This window comes from Boleophthalmus pectinirostris, unplaced genomic scaffold (genome assembly GCF_026225935.1).
Source record: "Boleophthalmus pectinirostris isolate CB_2022bp ecotype Guang Dong unplaced genomic scaffold, ASM2622593v1 HiC_scaffold_9, whole genome shotgun sequence".
Lineage (NCBI taxonomy): Eukaryota > Metazoa > Chordata > Actinopteri > Gobiiformes > Gobiidae > Boleophthalmus > Boleophthalmus pectinirostris.
Genome location: NW_026571541.1, coordinates 18533672 through 18559993, shown reverse-complemented (window position 1 = coordinate 18559993; position 26322 = coordinate 18533672). Strand labels below are relative to the sequence as shown.

The window sequence follows — 26322 nt, the reverse complement described above, 5'->3', positions numbered from 1 at the left end:
GGCCCAGGATTGACCCCTGAGGCACCCCACAGGTCAGGGCCATGTGATCTGAGACACAGTTTCCAATTTCAACAAAATACTTCCTGTCTTCTAGATAGGACTTGAACCAGTTTAGTACAGAACCAGAGATGCCCACCCAGTCCTCTAGTCTCTGTAAGAGGATCCCATGATCGACAGTGTCAAAAGCAGCACACTCAGATCTAACAGGATCAAGACTGAGACTTTGCCTGCATCAGTGTTCAGGTGGATGTCATTTGTCACCTTGATAAGAGCAGTCTCAGTGCTGTGGTGGGCTCTAAAACCTGACTGGAAAACATCAAAGGAGTTGTTCAATTGGAGAAAGTTCGTAAGCTGTTGGTAAACAGCTTTTTCAAGGACTTTGCCAAAAAACGGCAGATTTGAGATGGGTCGGAAATTGTTCAGTACTGTGGCATCAAGACTGCTCTTCTTTAGGAGAGGCTTAATGACCGCAGTTTTCAACGCGTTTGGGAATGTTCCAGATTGAAGTGACATGTTCACTATGTGAGTGAGTGGTGAAAGTAAACTGTTGAGGACGGACTTTAGAAATCTAGTGGGTAACATGTCCAGGCAGCAAGTAGATGAACTCAGACTGGTAACGATCTCTAAAACAGTTTTGTCAGTTACAGGTGCAAAGTGATTCAGCTCTAAGTGTCTCTGTGGCTGCATGCTTGTTATTTGTGTTGTGGAATTGATGGCATTTTTGATGCCCTGAACTTTGTCATTAAAGAAAACTGCAAACTCATTACATTTAGATGTGGAAATTAGTTCTAGTGGCAGTGGAGCTGGAGGGTTTGTTAATCTGTTCACTGTTGCAAACAGGACACGAGAGTTGTTACTGCAATTACCAATAATGTCCGAAAAATACTTCTCTCTTGTTTTACTCAAAGTGTAGTTGTACATATGCATTGTTCCTCTGTAAATCTCATAATGAACCTGGAGGTTTGACTTGCGCCATTTCCGCTCAGCCTTCCGCAATTCCGTATTAGCAATACAGCATTCTCTGATTGTGCAAGGTATTAATATTAAACTTTTGTTCTTTCGTTCTCTTTTTTGGCTGTAAATTTCTCAAAAACTCAATTTGGTCAAAAATTGACTTTGGGTTTTTTGCTGAGGCCAGTGATATATGCCCTCAGTGCAATTATCTATTTATTTAATGTATGAGTTTTTATTGATATAGACGTGAAAATGTGTTTATATTTATTCATTTTTACTGCTGTAGTTTTGCTCTATCGAAGTTTTATTGTATTGTGAACAATGACAATAAATCTAATCTAAATTTAAATCTAAATCTTGGATCTGAGTGGTCTGTTTACCAGTGCACTGAGCCTCATCAGACCAGTCACCACAGTTGTTCTCCCATCGCACTTCCACCACAGGAATTTTATAAGGTATTAATTAGAGGTGGAAACAAAAATTTCACAAAGTGAGACAAGGCGCAAGATTAGGTCCATGAGAACGAGACAAGATGAGATTTAACATATTTCATAATAAATACATTTTGTAATTCAGTCCACAATTTTGGCTTCTCATTTATGATTTATTGTTATGTATATTTTTTGCTGTCACTGTAACTGTTTTTGGAACTGCAGCTTCTCAAGAAATGTAACTTGCCAGCATTTGAGCGTTTTTTGATCTCAAAAGATCATTTTTTTCACGTGTGTACAATCTTTTTTCTTGTTGCAAGATCTTGTGGTATGAGATCTTGTCCCATCCCTAGTATTAAATTTAAACTTTCATTCTTTTTTCTCTTTTTTTTATGGCTGTAAATTTCACTCAATCTGGCCAAAAAATAACTTGGGCAGTTTTGCTATGAGACCAGTGATTTATTGGATATTGGAGTAGTGGTCTGTTTACCAGTGCACTGAGCTTCATCAGACCAGTCACCACAGTCGTTCTCCCCATCGCACTTCCACCACGTCGGGATACAGCGGCCATTTTTACACTCATACTGGAAATACCTGGAACATCCTGGTATTTCAGTGGGAGCAGCTGTGAGAGAGAAAGGGGGTTAAACCTTAAATATCAAGTATTAAACTGAATATTACTACTTGAATAATGTGTTTCTTTCTTAATTGATGCAAATTTTGAGACATCCAGGAATACAATATTATAAGCAAATTAAACAAAAACAACTGAAATTATTATATTTTTTCTTTCTTACCACAATTGGCTTCATCAGAGTAGTCCCCACAGTCATCCATGCCATCACACTTCCACTCCAAGCTCACACAGACCCCGTTGCCACATTGGAAAGTGTAGGCGTCGCACACTTTACCGAACTCTGTTGGTGTGGCTGAAATACAAACAAAGAAACTGTCAATCAACTGAAAAAACAACAGGCAATTATATAACTGCTGTTGGCACATACAAAAATTTCAAACTCAACTTTGACACAAAGGAACTGACTCATTTCTGATTACGCAATAATGGTATAAAATAGTCGCTCCTCTAATTAGGGCCAAGCCCTGACAGGGCGTAGGGTCTATTGCGTTCTCTACAATGAACGCATGGGCAACAATGAGCACATGGGTGAATGCAAGAGAATGTTGTGCATCTTCATCCTCTCGGCCGCCCCTGGCATGAACAGCAGTATCCCAGTAACCCACGCCCAAGGACTGGGCCATATTTATCACTGCTAAAATGAATGGAAGTCAATGGAAGGTCAGGGGGTCAACCCCAATGAGATGGTGCAGATGGAGGATTTGTTGGCCTGGGCTGGTTAGGGGCAAGTTAGGGGTTAGGCTTAGGGTAAGGGCTCAAATAGGCAAAGATTAGGGTTGGGGCTAGGGTTAAAATACAAAAATGGGTGAAATAGTGCTCCCTAGCAATTTGCACAAATTTTGCCTGATTTCACTCAAATTTTAATCGTGGGTGCACACCCCGACTCTGATTGATGTAGGTTAGGATTACGGTTAAAGTTAGGGTTGGGGCTATGATTAGGATTATGACTAGGCTTAGGTTTAAGCTTAGGGTTATGTTTAGGGTTAGGTCTACCATTAGGGTTGGGTTAGAGTCATGGTTGGGGTTTACATTAGTGTTACTGCGGGGTGTGGCATTTGCATGGCGCAGCATAGGCCCACGCGAGGGCCAAAGATTGCTGCTTGGTCTTTAGTGTCAATATTTGTTTAAATGAGTATCTAATTTAATACTAGCATTGATTAGTATCTGGGTATAATTTTTTTATGGTATGGTATGCTTTTATTTGTACAGGGACAATGCACAACAATATATTACCAAGACAAAAGTCATAGGAAACATGTGCCTGGTTATAGCGTGAATGCTAATTTACACTGAATAAACCAGTTATAAAATCCCCAAACTAACTCAGAAGTATAACTCACCACAGCCAGCGTACTCAGAGTCCTCATCAGATCCGTCCTCACAGTGTTTAATCCCATCACAGACCAGAGACTGAAACAGGCACTGCGCTCTGTTCCGACACACAAACTCCATGTAGCGAGTGCATAGTGGATCTGGGACAAATGTGTAAAAAAAGCAAAAAAAACCCAAAACAAAACAATATTTCATATAAAGTAAAAGTCACATATTGGACACAATATATGCTTGTTATATATAGAAACAATTACCACAGTTTTGCTCGTCTGCTCCATCTGAACACTCCTGGATGCCGTTACAGTGGGCGGTTGCTGGGAGGCAGGTGTCATTGGAGCAGAGGAAGCCTTTACATTTTGTTCCCTCTAAAACAAACAAAAAAAAACATCAATTGTGATTTTTAGCTTTGCCAATACTATGTATTTAAAACATTTATAGTATAACTGCTAATGTTCTGACTGATCTAAACAGGTATTCAACCCAAACAATGAAGGTATTGGCAAGAAAGTATTCTGGGCACTTAAATAGAAGGAAGTTCTGCTGGGTCAGTGCAATATAAGAGGACACAAAACATAACTCTAAACCATGTGAAGCTATAAACACAGTTGCCTTCACATCTGATAAGAGAACTGTAAACAAGATTGTATCTGGTTGTCGACTATGGGGGTAGAGAAGCTGTTCATTTTGAACCTGAATGCTTTAGAATAGGAGTACAGACAGTTAAAGGTCCTACATAACACCAGATTGTCTCATCAAAAACATACCCAGAGTTGTGTTTTGTTTCACATGTTTGGAGATATAGACACTAATAATAAAGGGTTACTCAAAGATCAAATGCTCAGTTCAACCTTGTGATGTCATGTAGCAGTTAACAGCTACCTTTTACCTTTTAATCAAGAGATTGGCAATTCCATGTCTGAAATTGTCCAAATAATTCTAGTGAAGGTGAATGGATTTTAAAAACACAAGATGGAAAGAACTCGTAGGTGAAATGTCTAAGCATGCAGGATTTGTGTGTTAAACATGTGCGAATGAAACAAAACACAACTCCTGGTATGTTTCTGATGAGGAAACAAAATTACAAATAAATCAGAAAATAGTGTAATATGGGCCCTTTAAGTGGAAGTGTGGTCCTACCGCAGTGCTCAGGGTCTTCGTCTGAACCATCCTGACAGTCATCGTCCCCATCACACTTCCATCTCTGTGGGATGCAGTGTCCTGTATGACACTGGAAACTGCTGGCCTCGCAAGTATGGTGGCCCACTAGGAACAAAAACAAAATTCAATGATTGAAGATGAATTTATACAAAAGATTATTTATTTCCTATATATAACTATGCAGAATAATGAAATCATCTTGTTTATGATGTAGATCCTGGTATTCCAATCTTAAAGGGCACTGTGTAACTTTTTGTACATTTTAAACTTTTATTTTATTTGTCCCAATAGCACTTTTATTACAGCTTTTATATGGATGATTGATACTGCCTTTTTATTGTATTTTGGATATTTATTGGAGCTGCAGAAACTGAATAATTCCCCTTAACTGTGTATCTCCTTGGAAACAAGCTGGCAACACCACAGGCCAAGATTTTAGGGTGTTTTTGAGCAATAAAATCACCAGTAATTGAATAAATGCAAGATAGAGACAAATGGGTAGCAGATTGTCCACCAGAAAAGTTTCATAATGTACTTTAAAGCTTTGAAAATGCTTAGTCATTATTTTGAATTAACTTAACAAGCTTAATGATAGAGAAAAGCAGTTACCGTAGTGAGTTTTTAGATTGTCTGAAAACTCAAGAAAAATACAAAATGGGTTTAAACAACACATTTTCAGGAGCCTGTGATCAATGAGTGTTCATGGTCCTGTGTAGGTGTTTGATTTTCAACAAAAAAGTAAGAGTGACTAACTGAAAAACTGTTGGCTAATGCTAGTTGGCTTGTGACTGTAATTTCACATGTGAGAAACTTGTTTAATAGCAAAAATAAGATCACCTGTTGTAGACCCAGCTAAATCAGATCTTCGTGGTCAGACTGTGTTAAACAAAGAACATTAAAGTCTAACAAGCCTAAGACAGAGCAGTGCTTACAGCATCACACCTCCAGGGACTGATGATGACATCATCTTCAAAGTATCAATATGTGACAGACATTACAGTGGGTAAATTCACAGCACCACTTTCAGAAGGCATACCAGTGCAGTTGGCTTCATCAGACCAGTCTCTGCAGTCATTGTCTCCATCACATCTCCAGGCCTCTCGGATACACACTCCTCTGGCACAAGTGAACTCCCCCGGACCACACTGGTGTGACTCTAATGTACCAAACATAGACCAAAAAAAGCAAGATTATAAATATTTGAGATAGACTGATATATAGGACCGATATCTGCACTTTTTAGTGAATCAGCTACCGGCCTTAAATCTCCAGCACAGGCCGATATTTTGGTTTGGCTAAAGAGTACACACAAAACTTAAACACAAACTTAAACACAAACTTAAACACTGCTCAAAATGTGACTACACTGCTCTCTTAAAGGTCTGTGGTAAAAAGGAACCGTAGATGAGTTTGTCGTAAATAAAAATTTCATAATTTAGTGAAAATAATCAACCCAACATATCGGCCCAAATATATAGGCAGAGCTTATTAGTCATCAGTTTCCCTGGATTCTAAACAATCAGTATTGACATCAGTAATGAAAAAAAGATTGCCGCCAATCTCTAATAAATAAAGCTTTGCCAGCATGATGACAATCATTTAATTAGACAAAATGTCGAACTGTTTATACTTAATGCTTTTAGGCTACATAAAAAATAAACCAGATTTATCTCTGGTGTAAGTAGATAAGATGTAGCCAATTACAGTTTTAGAGTATCCAACATCTGTTAAATCCTTTATTAATTCTCTTACCACAGCGCTCCTCATCACTGTTGTCTCCACAGTCATCTTCATGATCACACTTAAAGGCCAAAGGAATACAGGAGCCTGAGGCTACACAGCGAAACTGGTTTGATGGGTCACAGGTGGTGGTAGCTAAAATGGCCAGAAAAAAGGTATAAAATAATAATGCAATAATTTATAATATAAACATTTACAAGATGTAGAATTCCTTTGACTTACGACATTCTTTTTCGTCGCTCATGTCTCCACAGTCATTGTCACTGTCACACTTCCAGATGCTGTTGATGCAGCGGCCATTGGAGCAGCGGTACTGGTTTGGTAAACAACTTTGCTCTGAAAAAATAACAGTATTTTCAGCAATCAAATTGAGAAAGCAGAGATTGTCTAGACTTGCAGTACATGTAAAAAAAAAAAATGTTAATTATAATTATATAAAATGTTAATTCTTTTGATGTTATAAAGCTTCAGCACTTCATTTACCATAGATATCTCACATTTTTAGTACACTTAGTTAGCAATGTCACAGTTTATGCATTTGTTGATCTACCCATGGGCTTTGGAGTGATGAAAAACACCACCTCTAATCAACTACACATTAACTACACATTTAGATATTGCAGAAGGCACAGATTTATTTTATTTATTTATTTTATCAAAAAAAAAAAATTTAAATTATAAAAATAAATTGCATGAGAAGGGGCAGGCAAAATGTAAGGCAAGTTTGAGATGTCTGAACAACATTCTACCAAATGTGGTATTGTGGTATCTTAGTCCTAAAGAGAGAGACAACAGGGACTCACCAGTCTTGACACAGGTGTTGTTGTGGAGCTGGTAGCCCTTGGGACATTGGCACTGCAGCTCTCCACTGGGTAAAGTGATGGTCGGCGCTCCGTCAGGGCAAACACACGTGTGACGATGGCCAGGCTGAGGCAGGCACAACAGACTACAGGGCTGATCTGCACATGCGTTATGGCCTGGGAAGAACAAATCATTAAAGTTTAAAAGGTGCTGCATTACACAGAATTTGCTTATGTGTGCTTTTAGACACATTAGAATGCTGTTACCTCATCAGAAACATACCTGGAGTTGTTTATATTTCACTGACACATGTTTGAGTTATCCTGCTTATATGCTTAAAATGTTGTTCCACCTTGCAGTAGTTTTTCGATAACAGATACCTTTTACCTTTAGTTCAGTAAAGATTCAAGGCCATTCCAAGGCTGAAATTATCCAAATGATTCTAGTGAAGGTGTACAGAGTGTGTGAGAGAAGAACTAAGCCTAAATATGCAGGATTTCTGAGGTATGTTTTTGATGAGGAAACTAAATTATAAGATAGATCATAAATAGAATAATATTGGAACTTTAATAATGATATACATGTAACACCTTTTATATGACATAAACGTTTATTACAATAAGTGCATTTTTTTTGGTTAGTCAACACAACATGGCACAAGGGGTTAAGTGTTTTGCCCAAGCATACTGTTCAGTAGCATCAGACATAATATAATAATCTCAATATATTTTTTATATAATATACTGCAATTTTGAACACAAAAAGTAGTTTCTTTAATGTTACTATGTGAACAGTGATGATGTGACCAGTTATAATATTGTAAGATCCTTCTAAAAGTATTCAGGAGAGATCCAAATTTATCCCATTTATATGTTTATTTGTTTTTGCGTTCAAATGTGTTTTACTACTAATTTTTGTATCAATTAGTGTTTTTTAGCAACCCTGCATGGCAGCAAAGCGCAAAGTAGGTTAGGAACAGCAAATTTTAGATGCTCCAATTATACACTAACTCATAACACATTAATTGTCTCACCTCTGTGTTTTCCTTTATAAAATATCTTGAGGTCCATTACTCCAGTGAGCCTCCCGACGATCAGCTCATTTCCCTGGGACCCCCCTTTTGGAGCCTTAAAGATCCCCATTCTGGACCAGTCATCCCAGTAAAGATCATTCTACAGACAGAATTATGCAATATTTGTTAGACTTTCGATCATTAAATAGGACAAGTTCAGGTTACACTTTACAGCATACCAATAAGGATGATAGTTGCAACTGAGTAAATGAAAGATAAATGTGAGACATAAAATTTATTTCCATGAAACATGTACTATGTATCCTTATGTCTTCATAGAGGTTAGAAAGTATATTGAATTCTGAATGCAATATTTCCACAAGTAATTGCTATGTTTTTACCGTAACTACACTTTTAGTTAGAATGCCACTTCTATTAAAGCTCCTATATTATAATAAATCGAAATGGCTTTAATCCAAGTTACATTGTTGTTACCTCATCAAAAACATACCTGGAGTTGTGTTTTCTTTCATTCACACATGTTTGAGTAATCCTTAATTATTAGTCTGTCAAAGCTCAAAATGCTCTGTTACACCTTATGTCATGAAGTAGTCATTTTTACATTAACACCAACATTTTACATTGTGTTCAATAGAGACTGGTAATTCCATGTGTGAAATTATCCAAAATGATTCTACTGAAGGTATATGGAGTTTAAAACACTGGAGCACTTGTATTACCACATGACATCACAAGCTGGAACAGAGTTTTCTGAGTGAGACATAACTGAGACAAACATAACTGCAGGTATGTTTATGATGAGGAAACAACATTATAACATAGATCAGAAAATAGTGTATGGGCCCTTTAATATTTTTCTGTGCTAAAAAGTGCCAAACATATGATCATATTACATCATATAAACAATATACAAGAATGAATTAACATTTCAGCTTACTTTGAAGACTGCTATAGCATACGGATGTGGCAGCCCCTCCATAAGGACACTTCTTTGCCCCCCATTGAAGTCAGCCCTCTCGATGCGGTCGCTGTAGGCTTCAGTCCAGTAGAGCCAATTGTCGTCTGCAGTGATGCCGTTGGGCCAGCGCACGCCCTCGGACACAATACACGACACGTTGGTACCGTCCATAAAACTGCGGTACACACCAGCGGCACGTTCTCCCCAGTCCGTCCAGAACATCAGACTGAAATAAGGTGGAAATAACATGGTGTAATATTTATTATTATGCTAATATATTAGCAAATAGGAAAGACAGACATTATTTACATAATGTTCTCTGCAAACCACAGAATACCCCATGTAAAAAATAATCTCTTAAAAACATGTTTTGAAATGCATCAGGTTTAATTATTATTATTCGTTAAAATATTTGGTATTTTTAGCACATTTTAGTTTGTTATCTTAATCATAATTTTAAAACAAAGCAAATTTGATCAAATACAGCATATTTCTTTTTAAAATATGTTCAGGTCAAACTGAAAGTGTAATAAATTAAAAACAAGGATTTAATGTATAACATCTGAACCAGCAGGGTTGGTAATGGCATAGACTAATTTAATATAGAAGAATGAGTGGGGTAAGGTTTATTTGGTCTCAGGAGAACCTAAACTGCATACACAAGGCATTGATGAATCCAGATATAGGAGGAGTAATTTGTGCTAAAGTCCCTCTAAGGAAAGCATTTGTGGATTACCTTTCTCCAGGAAGCAGTACCAGAGCTCGGGGGTGTTCCAAGATGGAGGAGTTCAACAGAGTGTGCCTCATGTCGCCATCGGGATTAGAAACCTGAAAACAACAATGGAAGTAGTAAAGAATTCTGAAGCAAATAATGAAAAACTGTAGTTGAAAAGCAGTGACAACCTACCTCAATCTTTTGTGCACCAGCATCCACCCAGTACAGAAGCCGACTGACGGGGTCAAAAGTTAGGGCCTCCACGTTCTGTAGGTCTTTTCTCACAACCACCTCCTGACCTGTGCTGCCGTTCAGACACAAACGCTGAGAGGCAACAAAAGAAAATGAACTATTAATGATAAAGAACATTATATTTGGCATCCCAATCAACCTTGTGGAACTAAGCATAAGGTAGAAGCACTTAACTTTACAGCACAGTAGTACCACAATATCATCGAAATTTCAAGGTAAGAATTCTACTTTGTCTTGGTAATAATGCACTTCGTTGTTTGGTCTGAGTTTAGTCCTAGTTTAGAGTGAGTTCTGATGTGGTGTGCGTGCCAGTGTGAATCAGCCTTCAACCAGTCCATTGCCGAGAGTTCTTCAGCCCCTCCCTCACCTGTATAGTGTCCAGTGAGATGTCGGCCCAGTAGAGGCAGTTCCGGTCATAGTCAAAGTCCAGAGCCACAGCTTCCCTCAGACCAGACAGTGGCAGTGGCTGGTCACTGCCTGTGGCCAGGTCATAGCGGTGAATGGAGTTCCTCACAGCGTACAGGATGAACTCATTACTCTCTGTAAGATAAATGCAGTGTACAAACAATTCAAATGAGTGCTGGCAAGTTCCATTACATTCAGCTTTCTTATTTTCAAATTAATAATTAATCTTGTATTGTTTTGCATTGCTCCTTGTTTGACTTTAATTGTGTATAGCAAACAAAGAATTAGCATCATACAGGAATTTTATTATGAGCATAAGTCATAATGCATATTACACAAAACTGACTATTGTGAGCTTGTGCCATGTTAGAATGATGCTACCTCATCAAAAACAAACCTGGAGTTGTGTTTTGTTTCATTCACACATATTTAAGTAACCCACATTTTGAGTCTGTCTACATCTCCAAAGCTCAAAATGCTCTGTTCCATGTGATGTCATGAAGCAGTAGTTTTCAAGTTAACAGACACCTTTTACCTTAAATTAAATAGAGATTGACAATTCCAGGGCAGAAATTATCCAAATTATTCTAGTGAAAGCATATGGGGTTAAAAAAAACAGTGGAATACTTGTGTATTACCACATGACATCACAAGCTGTTTTCTGTTTGAGAGAAGAACTTGGTTGGTGTGCTAAATGTGTGAATGAAATAAAACAACACTGGGTATGTTTTTGATGAAGAAACAGCATAATAACATAGATCAGAAAATACCGTAATATGGGCCCTTTAAATAATTGTATTAATATTCTACTTGGCCCATCTTAAGTTACACAAATTACCAGAAAGCTTACCTCCTACAGGACACGGCAGCATTTCCCCATCAAGTCTGGCCTCAACATCTCCTCCACTGCAACTATCACCAGGCACTTTTCTGTACCTGCAATGCAACGAATTGAAACAAACTAAATTATTTAATAAGCAATATGTATTTATGCATGTATCATTTATGCCTGTAAATCACAACATGCGTATATATTATATGACTGACAACATCTCTGCTGCTAGACCAATGCCAACATTATTTCACAGTCTTGAAATGATTTCTAGTAACACCACAACACATCGTGTCTCATAAAAATGTAAATTGGAGTCTGGCATTGTAGCAGACACTAGCTTTATGCAAATGAAGCACATAAAAGGAGTCCCAAGCTGCCCATTTCTGGAGCCTATAATAGAAGCTTACCCTTTGCTGCGGCGGTAAGTGGTGCCGACAGGACAGGGGACGGGGGGAGCGTAGAGGTCACCTGAAAACTCGGGATCAGGTACACACACCTGGAGAGACAGGTCCTCACTCAGTTTGAAACCGTAGTCGCTACAAAAAGAAAAGGAGAAGACAAAAGCTGTGAGAGTGCCCTCTGGCTAACCAAGCATCCATTTTAATACAGTGTACTCATTATTTTCTATGATGGGTAATCTGGGAGGAATAATAAAATTCAGACTAGCATAGTAAGCAAGATTTATTTTATCAGTGTGTTATTCATACAAATTATAGTTTCAATCTAAACTATTTATATGAACAAAAAGCATTATCTGTTGATTTACTGATGCATTTATTGAAATGTATTGTAAAGTCGTTTCTAGAATAAATATTGAATCTGGTAATGAGAAAGGACATAGTTAATCATTCAGGACAAAGCATAAACAGCCAAAAATCTGAGCCAGACCAGTTTAAGTATAGTACAAAGGTCTCCAACACACTTTTTCGGATAGATTATTTTCATTTGTCAAGTTAAACCAAATGTAAATGAAGCGTGACTGATTTAACCACATGGCTGTTTCACTTTGACCAACACGGACTCAGAAAAGAATTTAAGAACCAATGCCGAACGTCTAGCTTAAAAAGCTGAACAAGCAAAGGGTCATGCATGCTTGGTTTAATAATTGCTTTCACAGTTGTTTTGAGCAGTTTGAAAAAAGCCCATAAAGTTTAAGTGTTTCATACTTGCTAAAGCTTCTAAGTAGGGTTGTCAACACCAAGATACTAAAACTAGTTTCTAGTTTCTAGTTTCTATAAATACGGTATTGAGTATTGAAATTTCAGTTTGAAATTTTAATCCTGACAGCACTAAAGACTGTATTACGTAGTTTAAATATGATATGAACTGTACTAGACAAGACTATTATAATGTGTGTGTGTATGTGTGTGTGTGTGCGTGTGCGTGCGTGTGGTGTGGGGTCTCTGAGTGCTGGATGTGTTAGAACTCCAGTGCCACGCCTCTTCTCTTCATCTCTCGGGCTCCTACAATTTATTCTACACTGATGTTGCAAAGTTAATTTGGTCCCTTACCATTCGTAGTCTTGTCTGGTGCAGGAGCAGTTGGAAATAGTGACAGGCCGGTCAAAGTCTTCTCCGTTGAAGCATGTGGCATGTGGAGCCCTCCTCTTGAATGTGATCTCTCTGCCCAACAAACACTCATTTCCATGCTCATCTGATGGAGACCAGCGCTTGTAGTCTGCCTCTGAACACGGGACACCTGCACAAGAGGCAAAACAAACAAATTAACAGTGTAGTAAGTAACAAAAGTCAAGGTCAGAAATGTATGATGATGACTGTATGGATCATCTCAAAAGGATGTTATTTAATATTTTTATGATTAAATGAATAGATATTTTTTTATTCTGTTAGGTCTGTTACTTTTTATGGCTGAATTATCTGTATGCCTTGGTATTTGTGTTAAAATAATAAGAGTATGCACTGTAGCAACATCATTTCTTGGGTGTTTAAATATGCCAGAAATGTCAAATAAAATCTTTTCATTTGAAGAAAAGCTTTATATAGTTTCTAAATACACTTCCCATATCTTGTAGGTATAAAAAGAGCAAAATGTCAAATGTACAGCATAAAGCAGTACTGAAGTTTGATTTCTCTTCTTCCTGTTCCTTTTGTTCATACCAGTAATGACAAGGCACATAATGGTTGGGGCATATATTTATTTAAGTGTCACATTTGTTGTTTTTGTCTTTTTATATTGATGCTAACAAAATTAAAAGGCATGAGCAATAAATTAATGAATGAATGAATAGATGGTATTTCATGAAAGTTGTAAAAATAACACTACACACAGTTGCTAAAAGTCTAGATCATTTTCACCATATCTTCCCATGGACAAGTTGTGTCTTACCCAGCACGTTGGAGGCGTTGACCTGCAGGATAAGCCAGCTGTGCCTCTGGTCGGCATAGGAGCCAAAGATGGTGAAGATGGTGCTTTTCTCCCCAGGTTCAGTCAGCAGCTGGTAAACATAAACTTCTCTGTCTGAGAACTTAAAGTCAGTCCAAGTCTCCCCTTCATTTGTGCTGAACCTGAAAATATGCAGTCAGAACCTATTAAATCTATAATATTATAGTGCATTTTAAGCAACTGAAAGAGGAATATATCAAAGTGTGCACACTGTATTTTCAGTTGAGCTGGGAATGATGAAAGTTTAAACAATATTCATTCATTTCCATAATAATTATATAATTATTATAGGCACATATTATTATAGTATTTTCTGACCAGTGTTATTATATTATTATTTCCTCATCAAAACACACCTGGAGTTCCACCTTGTGATGTAATGAGGTAACACAAGTACATTATAAATATTTTTAAACTCCAGACACCATCACTAGAATCATTCTGATGATTTGAGCACTAGAATTGCCCATTTCCACTGAACATAAGGTCAGATGTAGCTGTTAACTTGAAAACTATCACTACATGACATCACAAGGTGGAAAAGAGCATTTTGAGCAGTGAGGATGTAGACAGACTAATAATAAAGGGTTATTCAAACATGTGTAAATGAAACAAAACACAACTATGTTTTTGATTATGTAACAACATGATGATTTTATGGCTTAAAACTCACAACAGTCAATGTTGTGTAATATTAGATCTTTCAAATATTACTATAAAAGATCTACAACATATTCATTGTTAGTAATACATCCAACTCTTACTCAGTGCAAAAGCAATCTGCAGGGTTTTACAGTTTGAATTAGGCCTGTCACGATAACAAATGTCATAGTATGATATATTGCCAGAGAAAATACCACGGTAAATGATAATAATGAATGTATTTTATATCATTGGTACAATAGCACTAAAGCAGGATAATCCCGGTAAATCCTTTTCTAAGTGAACCATATAGTTATAAAAACATAAACTGTAACAACTAAATAGCGGAATTAAACATTTAAGTACTTAGTTAATATCTAGGTCCTAATTATTGTAATATATAGTAACCTCAATTCAATTCTTAACACACACAAAAAAATTTAATGTATCTAGAAAAGTTATACATAATGAATATTGAGCCTCAAAATTTATTATTACATGAATAACTTGAGTTGATGTGTAAATAGTAAATTTCATGGCTGTTTGAATGTCTTGAGTTATATAGTCAATCAGAGAAATGCCATTATTGATCCTAAAGTAAAGACTTACTTTAGATTTGTGGTGGAGCCTCCTTGTGGAATGGCCATCAAAATCCCTCCATGGTCTCCCCAGGTGTAGAAGTGAGGGCCAGCAAGAGCCTGAAAATGTTTAAAGTTTATTTCAATTTCAGTACAATAACAGAACTATGTAACAGATAAGCCATGTCATGTCAATCACACTTTCATCTTTGCACTGTTTTTCTCCATATGACCTCTTGTATAGTTGAGAGATTTATTTGTATTACTATATTTCTCTGTATATTTTTTTTTACTTGTACATATACACCAGTCTCTTGTTGGTTTTGCTACTTATTTTGAATGTATTAATTAATTTCCCTTCCCGCAATCTTAGTAAACTGAAATAAACTTCTAACTAGGTCCGAGAGCAACTAAGTGTCTTAAACAATTAGAAAAAAAAACAGACTACTACTCCACAATTTCAGTTCCACTTGGACCTAGTTAGAAGTTTAGATTCTAAACTTTTCCAGCAGCTGCAGAAAGATCTAAGATGTTTTGAAGTTGTGTTTTTCTTATCATCTTCCTCTTACCTCTTTCCAACGGGCTCCGGCACTGCTGGACACATAAACATTGGGCTTGTTAGCCAGGTTTTTACCGACAGATCCTGGAAGGCACAAGATACAGTTGAATTTATTCCCACATTCACATAAAAGTATTCTCTGGTCAAAAGTACTATTCTCCTTGAAGGGTTTTGAGTGAGTTGCTGTGAAGTGGAGTTGACAATTAGAACAGGCAGTGAACAGGTATCAAATAAATAGGAAATTATGGCATTTTTTGATGCTGTGTTACACAAAAAATCATAATGAATATCTAAAAACAAAAGGAAAATTATTGATTATCAGCATCACTAAGTGTAGCATGTGGAGAGTGAGCTAATTCTGATCAAAAACCTAGGACTAGATAGGTTTCCATTCCATCCAATATGGCCAAATTCCTGTTTGATATCAAGTATTTTAGGTTTGTCCTCATGTGACCTATCACTCCTCTAAATGTCATTGGCCTAAGTCAAAGTACATGTGTATAATTTCCCTTGTGGGTCAGTAAAGTTTGTCTAAGTCTAAGCTCCCTGGATAAGTTGAGTCTGTATGGTCAGACAAGTATGAATTGTGTTAGCAACAAAATAAAATAAAAGCCAAAGGGTAATAATAAATCTAACAACAATATACACAGAACAAATTGTTATTCATGGTGGCTTGGAGGTATTTGTTAATTATCACATATCATTTCAGGCAAATAGCGTTCACAAACACTGATTAGATTAGCTGTCTCTTTACCAACACCGTAACAATGCATCTAAACGAATTAAACGCCACCACAGTGTGAAAGCACTTCTCATTAAATATCATTACACTCTGAGAAAAGGCCAGGGACAATAAGCAACATGCTCAAAAAGGTGCTCAGTGCTTAGGTTGATATGAAACTGGCAAGTATGAACAGGCTGCAGTGGGACACTAGACTTCTATCACTTTCGCTGTTAAGACATACCAACAATATATCTGTACTCGGTCCACACTTCACAAAAACAGTGTGTTCTGCCAAAACCTCTTCAAAGCTCAAAATGCCTTTTATTCCAGGAATCACTGGCAACTAGTATGTTATTGTACTGTGTTTACTATCCTCCAACAGTTAATTATTACAATTTAATGTTCAAACAGATCAGTATCAGCTCTTAAAAGGTGCCCTGTATAACTTTCGGGTGGAGAGTCCATCACCTGCTTCTCTCCATAGAAATATTGCCTCAAATGTTCCATAGTATGACATTACACTTATTTATCTCTACGGAGACAGCAGGTGACACCACAGATCTGTGGAGAGACAAGCCCACTCACAGTAAGAATGCAGGTTTTTAAGTCAATAAAAGCCCGTGAGATTGTGTAAAAGCATGTGGATTCTTTTAATGTCATATTGGGAGAGTCCAGACAAAACAATAACATCTCCATGAAGACAAGCAGGTGAGTGACCCTTCGCCAGAAATGTTACACAGTGCACCTTTAACTTTATTTAATTTCATGCATGATATGTATTTTTTTTAGCTAATACACACTGACTTTTACATTTTTAATATTTTAGAGAATGCAGCGTGCATTGATTTGGAAATAGGTTGGCAGAGTTTTTTTTTTAATGCTGACTGGCAGAATCTTCACTGAAAAAAAGTTATTTGCTTTGGGCCCCCTTTGTGTCTTAACTCATACATGTCTGTGATTATATTTTAAAATATTGCAAAGTAAATCACTTGAGATATCCAATTAATGACTATTATTCTTCTTTATAGTGTAAAACGTAACCCCTTGAGCCCAGATAGATACGCACTGCACATTGCGAACTTTCAGTTGATTAGTTAAATTATCACATTACAACTATTAACAATAACAATTGCCAATTGTTAATAATGGAATCAGTCTCCCACCTGTATATCATTCCAATATGTTAATTCTAATTATGTTATCATAAACTTGTGGGCCTAAACCTTTATTCTGGAGCATGTTGGCTGTGCTCTGAGGACCCATGTGCTGCAGCTGTAATTAGTTCATCTGTGTGAGAGCGATAACGAAGGGCACCACTCTGCTTGATGCCAGCTCACACTCTCAATCTCTCTCTGCACCTTTATCCAATAAGAGTTTAATTAAAGGGACCAGCTGAGAGAGGGGAGAGGAGAGAGGGGAAAGAGGAGAGAGGGGAGAGGGGGCACATTCGACATGCACTGCAGAGCTTACTCACTTCTGCTGGCAGTCAAGGCACTCATTACACAGAGTAATAGTTTAGATTTGTTACTCACAATTTGTATATTTCAGCAAAAAACGTACACCTTATGCATGCTGCTGACTATGCAAGCATTTTCAATGTTAATTATAACCTAAATTGGGGAATTTGGCAAATCCTGTTTGTAATTCGAAAGTCATCTATCCATTAATAACATGAAATAAAACCTATAATTCTACCACTTGTTCATTTATAAAGTGATTTTAAAAGGATCAATTTCAGTTTCATATTTATAGTTAATCAGATATTTATTAGGTTGTTGATTCTGTGACAATGCTCAAAACTATAGGTTTTAAAGGTGCACTGATTAACTATTTGGTGGCAGGGTCCAAGGCAATTAAAATGCCAGAAATTTTACAAATGCAAGATAAGATAAGCTTAAAACCATGCTGTGGTGGCATACCTTCCACCAGAGGTTACTTAGTGGACTTTAAATTAAATGTCTTGATGAGTGTGTATGGTGATGCTCTCTCACCTGTGGCCATGATGAGGCCAGGGGCAGAGTCTTTCGACAGGATGGGCATTCTCCTGAGTTGGATGTTGAGCAACTGACTCCAGCGCTGGGCCAAGTGCAGCGAGCACCCTTTATTCAGCTGAAAGCAAAAAACAGTTTGTTAACTTGTGGTTTAGATGATCCATCCATCCATTTTCTTCGCTTCTGCGGGTCAGCAGTCTAAGCAGAGACTCCCAGACTTCCTCACCCCAGACACTTCTTCCAGCTCCTCCGGGGGGACCCTGAGGTGTTCTCAGGCCAGCCGAGAAACATAGTCCCTTCAGTGTGTCCTGGGCCTTCCCCAGGGCCCCTTTCTAGTGGGACATGCCCGGAACACCTCCAGAGGGAGGCGCCCAGGAGGCATCAGGAACAGATGCCCGAGCCACCTCAGCTGGCTACTTTCGACGTGGAGGAGCAATGTCTCTACTTCAAGATCTTCCCATGTGACTGAGCTCCTCACCCTATCTCTAAGGGACTGCCCAGCCACCTTGCGGAGGAAACTAATTTTGACCACATGTGTCCATGTGCTTGCCATGTCCTTGGTTTAGATGAAGATTAAGATAATAGGAAAGAAACTGTTGCAGAAAGTTGTGTTGTCAAAATATAAGTGTAAACCCATAGTTCCTGTTCCAATAGATAGTACAAACCACAGTCTGCAGCTTTGCTCTTTACAGATACTGAATAATATTTAGACATGTTGTGTACCATTTTCAAAACTTCTTAGAATCAATAATAGAAGAGGGAATATGCCAAAAAATATTTAAATGATTTAAATTTTAATCTCAAATTCATGTACACTAAATATTTTTTACTTTGCCTTCAAGAAGTAACTGAAGCCATCTGCTGCTTTTTAATAGCCCACACTTCATTGTGATTGGCTAAATCCACCTGCCACTCAAAGAGGGAAGTTGAACAATAGGAGTGTCTGTGTTTGACCATGGAGCTGCATTAAACAGAGCAGCACTGACTCAAAAAATGGCATTATCACCAAAACAGCACATATTGAATGAATGTACCTGGCAGTCCACGGTGCCTCCTAAGCTGTCGGCTGAAGGTGGCTGGAGCAGCTCCCAAGTCCCTCCTTTGTCAAAGGTGATGACAGACCTCATATTGTCCTCACTGACAGAGCCGTTTATGAGTGTAGCGATGAACACTCCCCGCAGACCCTCCACACGGTGCAAATCAGCAAATGGCTCATTTGCAAAGTACCTGAAAAAGAAAGGCAAGTAACTCTAATGCACTTAAAAATATCATTAGCTACCTGCTTATTATAACTGCATGCAGATGGCACCATCTGGCTTTCCTGTGAAAAAGAAACTCAAAATCTAAAAATTATACTGCCAAATGGCAATTTAAAAGTAAAAATGAGGAATGGAAGTGGTTCTCAAATACTTTACACTATGCACCACAAAAGTAATAAATGTCTTTCCAAGTTCCACTGGATCTTAATAGGATCTATAAGAGAACTATTGCAGGTCTAAGTTAATGCACGCCAGGTCTAAAAATGGGCCACTATAGATTTGAAACTAAATCAAGCAAATATTTGAGAAGAAGAAACAAGAGAATTTATGAATCACCAGAAGTGCAAAATGTTTGAGAACCATAGCACTATCATATTTTAAGTAATCTGCAGTACAACCATGACTACTACTGCTGTCACTCTATTCAGTGATTTTTTCTGTCTTAATTTCTAGTACCCATGACAACAGTTCCCCATCAGTGAACATCACTGAGGACAGCTATGAAACATTAAAGTGTTTCCTGGCTGCACCATTAAGAGGACCCTTGTTTATTACATGAGATATTATCATTGGCAGAGCAGCACCTGAGCCGTCACAGTGCCCCATCTGCCATCTGCACACAGGATGTTTGTGATGTGATTACCCAGAAGCTCGAGCGGAAAAACAACAAATTTAAGACAAAGGTCAGACTCAAACCAGTGCCACATCGGGAAGGAAGATGAAGACTGAAAGTCACAAAAAAGAGACGTGAGATTTCAGTCAGTTCCTTGTTTTGTACTGTAATGAGTGTCAAATATTGGGAAAGTGAGACCATGCAGGATGTGTTTTTTGACCTAACATGATTCACTATTGTTTCAGTTTCAGTTTGAGTCACTTATTTGAGCATATTTTGTACATGTCATATACGAGTGAGAGATCTATCTAAAGATGAATATCACAATTTTGTTGGAGCCGGATCATGATTTCAATTTTATCACAAATCTCTTTTTTCTACTCCCTCTAAAAAGTAAATAAAGTCATGTGCTTTTTCTAAAGTTCACACTTCACTGTTATTGGTTCAATCCAGCTGTCATTGAGTCAAAGTATGACACAGGCTGATACAACATATCCAGTGTTGAATAAAAAATGTAAAATAAAATGTATTAATATTATTATATTATCTATATATTTAACTTATTTGCACTTACTTGATGAGTGTGTTGCTGCCTGAGCCCTCAGGGCTGTAGTATAGGACATTTTCCAGTGACAGTGAGAAGGAGAGGCCCTGAGTATCAGAGATGTACAGGTGCGTGACGTTGTTGACATGATTCACACACACAAAAACTTGGTCCTCGGATGCGTCAGCAATGTAGTACTCCTGTCAGACAGAGAAAAGATTAAGGAAGTGGACACTCATTTGAAACAATCATCTTTATATAGTAATTGCAACTTACACAATATTTTAGGATAAACTAGATGCTATATAGAATTCATGCTTAAAAGGTACTATATATAGGATTTGTATTCATGATTTCTTTCTTTAAAATATTTTATAAGCATTTCCTATCTGTGTCCCTTAATAGAAAGTAAACATGTTCTAATCAAATTCTGATTTTACTGACAACCACTGTAGGATTTATTTATTCTTAATTACAAAAACATTGTGCATAATCAAGTTGTTTATGTTGAGCCTGGGTTGCCAGTCAGTTCCTGTGACTAAAATCAACTGGGAATAAACCTAGAAGCACTCAAGCTGCCAAGAATAGTTACTGTTTTACTTGAAACATTTACAAACCAAGGCACAGTTATAAAAGGTGTCTAAAAATGTCCTTTCTTCCAGTATAGTACACAGCATATATGTGAGTAACATCAGGCACAGGACACTTACAGTGATTGGATGACGGGTCATAAACCGTGCTGCTTTCATGGGCTGCCTGTTGTAAGAAACCCAGAGCTGGACAGAGGAGGGCTCATGGCTGCCAAACAGCTTCTACAAAGAGAAAAAAGAACATTTTAAGTGCAAGAAAGTAAACGTATTTGTGAAGGTTATGTTGAAGAAGACTGAAGTACATATATATATTATATATATACACACACACATATACACACATACACACATACATACATACATACATACATATATATATACACACACTAGCAGTCAAACGTTTGGACTCACCCTCTCATTAAATGTTTTTTTTTTCTGTATGTTTACTAATTTCTAGGGCCTAACCAATATATTGTTTGCCTGATATTATCGGTCCATATGGGCAATTGGAGACATATTGACAATCGGCCTAAATCTTGCCGATATGGACCGATAGTCCAGGTGGGCATGTTATACCTCGTTATAAAGCTTAGACTCTCTATATTATGTCCATTTAATCCAATGTACAGACAGATAAATGTCCTAATATGTGGCACCACATCAGTATTTATATTTAGTAATTTGTCTGTGTCTGTATGGCCGAGTACTGCCCCTGAACACACCCCCAGAGTCACGTCACTCACGTGTGTTTGTTTACACACACATCAGCTGTCAACTTGCTGGATTATATTATTTTTACCCACAATTGTTTTGAGTCAGGATTGAAAGGACACTGTGTGAAGACTTGTGATCTGAGAGGTGCATGTATGAGCGGTGAGGGTTACAAATGTGTCTTTGAAGCTACTTTTGGTTCTTTCTCATTGGTTAGCATTTAGCTGCTGTAAACTACCACACATAAACAGCCTATTGTTTCTTACATTGGCTTTGTGTAGAGTGACTATAGTTGCTGTGTACATATTATTTGATCTGTATTGATATGTAAATGAGCTGTGAATAGAGGTGTGAATGATCAGAATTTACACATAATTAATTACAGCAGCGCCATGTATTTACTGCTAAAGATTGATAGCGGTAGATTACGTACTTTCTCTACTGACAAGAATGTCATGCAAAAATTCCATTAGGCTGACCTACTGTCTTTAAATACAACCGCAAAGGGGCAGAATAACAATAAATGTAGCCTAAACAAACCTAATTTAAAATCCAGAAGAGCCTGACTTAAGTTTTATAATCACTTGAAGATTTATAGTGAATTTTTACATCACTAAATATATCGACTTTTATATCGGTTATCAGCAGCTCCAACTCCCATTTTATCAGTATCATATGAGCCGCAAAAAAATCCATGTCGGTTGGGTTTGAAATACACACAGAAAAGACCAAAAATATGAAGTAACAATAAAGGAAGTAAATAATTATGTAGCAAAAAACACACACACACACACACACAAAAACCTCTACTAAATTAAAAAGAAAAAAAAATCCCACCTTTTGCTTGTCAAATAAATATTCTGTAGTTATTTACCAATTTTTCCTTTGCTACACAGTTCCATCTATCTTCATATATTTGATGTCTTCTGTATGTATAGCAAATGTAGAAAGCAGTAAACATACAGAAAAACACTGAATGAGAGGCTGAGCCCAAATTTTTGCGACTGGAGGCTGAAGCTCTCTAGCGAACATTCAGAACTTGAAAATATTATAAAACTAAGTTTATCACAATAGTCAATCTCACATGATTTTTGAGGTACTAAAGGTACACACTCTCTTCTACAAAACAAGTCAGACCTGTAAAATATAGTATTTACATTTTTCAAATAGCTGCACAGTGCGTAATGACCCATGGGAACCAAGCAGAATTTAAACCCTCATCTTTAAATTATCTAAAGACGCCTAGACTAAACTTTATAAGGCTCAATACAGATATATTTTGAAAACTATATACAAAAAGCTCTTCTCTCTCTTTACTCAAGGCCATTTTACTTCCTGATTTACATTCATAACACAGAGCTGTAGGATCTAGTTTCCTCCTTTTTAAAAAGCCTCCTATCTGCTCTTATTAAGCCTCCTCTCTGTCCTCTTAATTACATTGTCTCAACAGTTTACATTTACTCCAACCTTTCTGTCCTCTTCTCATCTCCAAACTGTAAATTTACTCGGTGCCTTCATTATTAGAGTTCAGAGCGCTCTGTTCTCAGTGAAAATGAATAGAAAGATGAAGACATATGAGATAAAATGGAAGAGGGGACTGGCTGCCAGCCGCAGCGATAATATAAAAGCTGTACATTTAGACTGATAATAAAATGTATAAAAAGGTGCACTTTCTGGTGGAGGCCGGGTCTGCCACCTGCTTGGAGATGTTATTGCTTTGCCTGGCATATTCCAAACTAGGGGATTAAACATTTTTATCTCGCATTTCTTCGCTTAAAGGTGAATTATTTACAAACTTTTAATATATTTTCTATGTTGCTATGTTGGTTTCTATGTTGCTGCTGAACTTTGAATTTTGTTTGTGATCAATAAAATATCTGTCCAAATGCAAAGTTATAACATCTCCATGTATACATGCAGGTGGCAGACCCTCCACCAGAAAACTTACACTGTGCCCCTTTAAATTAAGGACTTAAAGCAGATACAAAATTATTTAAACATTTAGAAAGAAGCTTAAACAAATATTATTTTGGGGAAACTGTCTCAGTTGAGTTTCAAGCCAGAACCATGTATCTGATGGCAGTATAATAGCAACGCCTTCTAGTACTTTCCAAGAAGTCTTACACGATTTTCGAACTATTCATCATACCAGAGTTTAGGGGAAAGAAAAACAATTCTTCAGAAATAGGAAGAGACGGTCTTTTAACTTCTGCTTTGATCAGTTCATCAAATACATAAATACATGGTGGTGATGCTGACAAACATAAAACCTTTACAATACATTAATTTTAGGTAGCTTTTTGTCATGTACATTCATCTAAATTAGTGTTGTCATGGTGCCAAAATTTCAAACTTGACCACAATGATAATAATAGAAACACTCTTTCTTTAGACCATAGAATCTTACTTTCAACATTAAATAATAGTATTTTGTTGATATTACCATGTGGCCTTATATCTGTGTAATCCCTCATTTGCCCAGGTAGGTTTCATAGTGGTCCATGGGTGTATACTAGTCTATGTGGTTTTATACTTGTTCTGATACAGCTCAATATCATTCAAAAGCTTTTCAGAAAAGGTTCATTTCTGTTCTGTGAATGTGATTTTGTTAATACTCTGATGGCACAAATTATTATTTGAATAACTTCATCTCACTCAATTTGTGGAATATAAATGTACATGTAAAAATGTGAGTAGTCTCTCCTTTATACTGTTATAATACAATGAGTAACAAAGTCTAATTTTGTTATGCCAATATATAGTCCCATTTATTTTAGACTATGGGGGGGGCATAATTGTCTTCTGTAGGAAACACTGGTATATACTGTGTACAGAAGAAGAAATGATGAAGCAGTTTTTCATCTGCTATAAGGTGACTCTGCTTAATGACTGGTCTAGAGCTGCACCAGATGTACAATGTGTGTCCACAGCTGTTCTTCTTTTACAATGACATTTTATTATAAACTAAAGCTATACAATGTCACAAGCTGCTTTCCCACCCTACATCTGTACAATCTCAAACCTCAAGTCCTTCACTGTCAGACACTGAACCAGGCCTTTACCTCATACATATTCATGACCACAGTCCGCTGCACCTCAGGCTACACTCGCAACAAAGCAAAAAGCCAGCATGTCTGTTCTTTAATATGAGAAATCCTTCAGCGATCACAGGGATATAAAATGCTTTTGTAGACACTCCTAAAGTATGCTAGCTGATCTGGTTCATACATATGCAATCAAAGTCTAGCAAAACGCCAGATGTGGGTGGGTGGTATGATGAACATTTTCTTTTATTCATTGGGTTCAGCTTAGTGTAATAAAGGACTGTAGTGAACAAAAGAATTTTTTGTTCAAATAAAGACATGTCCTGTTGATCGATAATTCAGCTAAAAAGGGTGTGTGACAAAAGGTCTCAAAAGTACCATGTATGCCTATGATCTGACAACAGCAACTTAAAAAAGTACTAGGAAACAATGCATTTATATGTGTTACTTATGTGTTTAATGTGCCTTTTTACATATCAAATCTTCAGCTAAGTCAGTCACTCACTTCTCCTTTCAGCTGTTGTTCCACATAAATTCTTATCTAAATAAAATGACTAATACAAATTTTGGTTGACTACGACACAATAGACCAAATGACTGACTAAAGGACGAAAGGACTTTAGTCAGTCAAAGATTACAGCCCTACTATTATATGTAATATGGATGACTTTTCCCACTTCGAAAGATATATTTTGTAAATTATTACTTGTAAATTGTTAATAACTATGGCAACAGTCCCCATTTCTCATCATTCTGAAACCTATGGATAGTCTCACTCTTTACACCTTCTATGTGCCTCAGTTTGGTCTTTAACTATTGCTTATTTTAATTTCTTATTTTTTGTTTATTTTAATTTGCATCAAAAATATTCAGTATTGTCACCCTACTATTGATTTTATTTCAGTCCAATCTTTTGCCATGTACCTCTAAAAACAAATGTATGTTATATTTATGGTAATAAGCACATCTATTGCTGTTTTCAAAAATAAGCAGATCAATAAACTAATTTCAAGACTGTCACACCCTTATGTGAAATCTTACGCAGCCTTTTGAATTAATATTTCACTGTATTTTAATGCTCACCTAAACAACAGGGGCCAAAAGCTAAAACACAACAGTCAAGAATTTGGTCCTTTTCTGAACTCAACTTCCTGTTTACCTCTCTCAGTCTCAGCCCCCCTGTTCCTCAGACAGTCTGTAATCTAAATGAGAATGCAAAGCAGATCTGCTCCAAAGCCTTGTGTATTTAAGGTCTCATTGGCACAGTTTTCAATATTTTCCTATTGCTAGATAAAGTTATTCTTTTCTGTCTTATTAATTGGCTTAAGCAGCTTGATCGTGCCAAAGTACTTTAGATATTTCATTATTCTAATCCTATTAAACTAAATCAAAGCCTGAGGAGGAAAAGTTATG

General features: G+C 37.0%; 1 protein-coding gene across 4 annotated transcripts in view; it reads right to left on the bottom strand.

The window, feature by feature from the left end:
* sorl1 (sortilin-related receptor, L(DLR class) A repeats containing) overlaps positions 1-26322 on the bottom strand; it is a 78093-nt gene that overhangs the window by 16414 nt on the left and 35357 nt on the right. For all 4 annotated transcript variants that reach the window (XM_020926823.2, XM_020926825.2, XM_020926824.2 and 1 more), the window contains exons 7-30: positions 21275-21376; positions 20595-20764; positions 19183-19375; positions 18149-18266; positions 15444-15517; positions 14906-14994; positions 13598-13776; positions 12763-12949; positions 11659-11787; positions 11267-11352; positions 10379-10551; positions 9952-10083; positions 9781-9872; positions 9024-9270; positions 8087-8225; positions 7056-7229; positions 6475-6588; positions 6265-6387; positions 5549-5668; positions 4492-4617; positions 3609-3719; positions 3363-3494; positions 2183-2314; positions 1876-2010 (exon numbers count right to left, since the gene is read on the bottom strand). In XM_020926823.2, the coding sequence (XP_020782482.1) occupies positions 1876-2010; positions 2183-2314; positions 3363-3494; positions 3609-3719; positions 4492-4617; positions 5549-5668; positions 6265-6387; positions 6475-6588; positions 7056-7229; positions 8087-8225; positions 9024-9270; positions 9781-9872; positions 9952-10083; positions 10379-10551; positions 11267-11352; positions 11659-11787; positions 12763-12949; positions 13598-13776; positions 14906-14994; positions 15444-15517; positions 18149-18266; positions 19183-19375; positions 20595-20764; positions 21275-21376 (3277 nt within the window). The remainder of the gene's footprint in view (positions 1-1875; positions 2011-2182; positions 2315-3362; positions 3495-3608; positions 3720-4491; positions 4618-5548; positions 5669-6264; positions 6388-6474; positions 6589-7055; positions 7230-8086; positions 8226-9023; positions 9271-9780; positions 9873-9951; positions 10084-10378; positions 10552-11266; positions 11353-11658; positions 11788-12762; positions 12950-13597; positions 13777-14905; positions 14995-15443; positions 15518-18148; positions 18267-19182; positions 19376-20594; positions 20765-21274; positions 21377-26322) is intronic.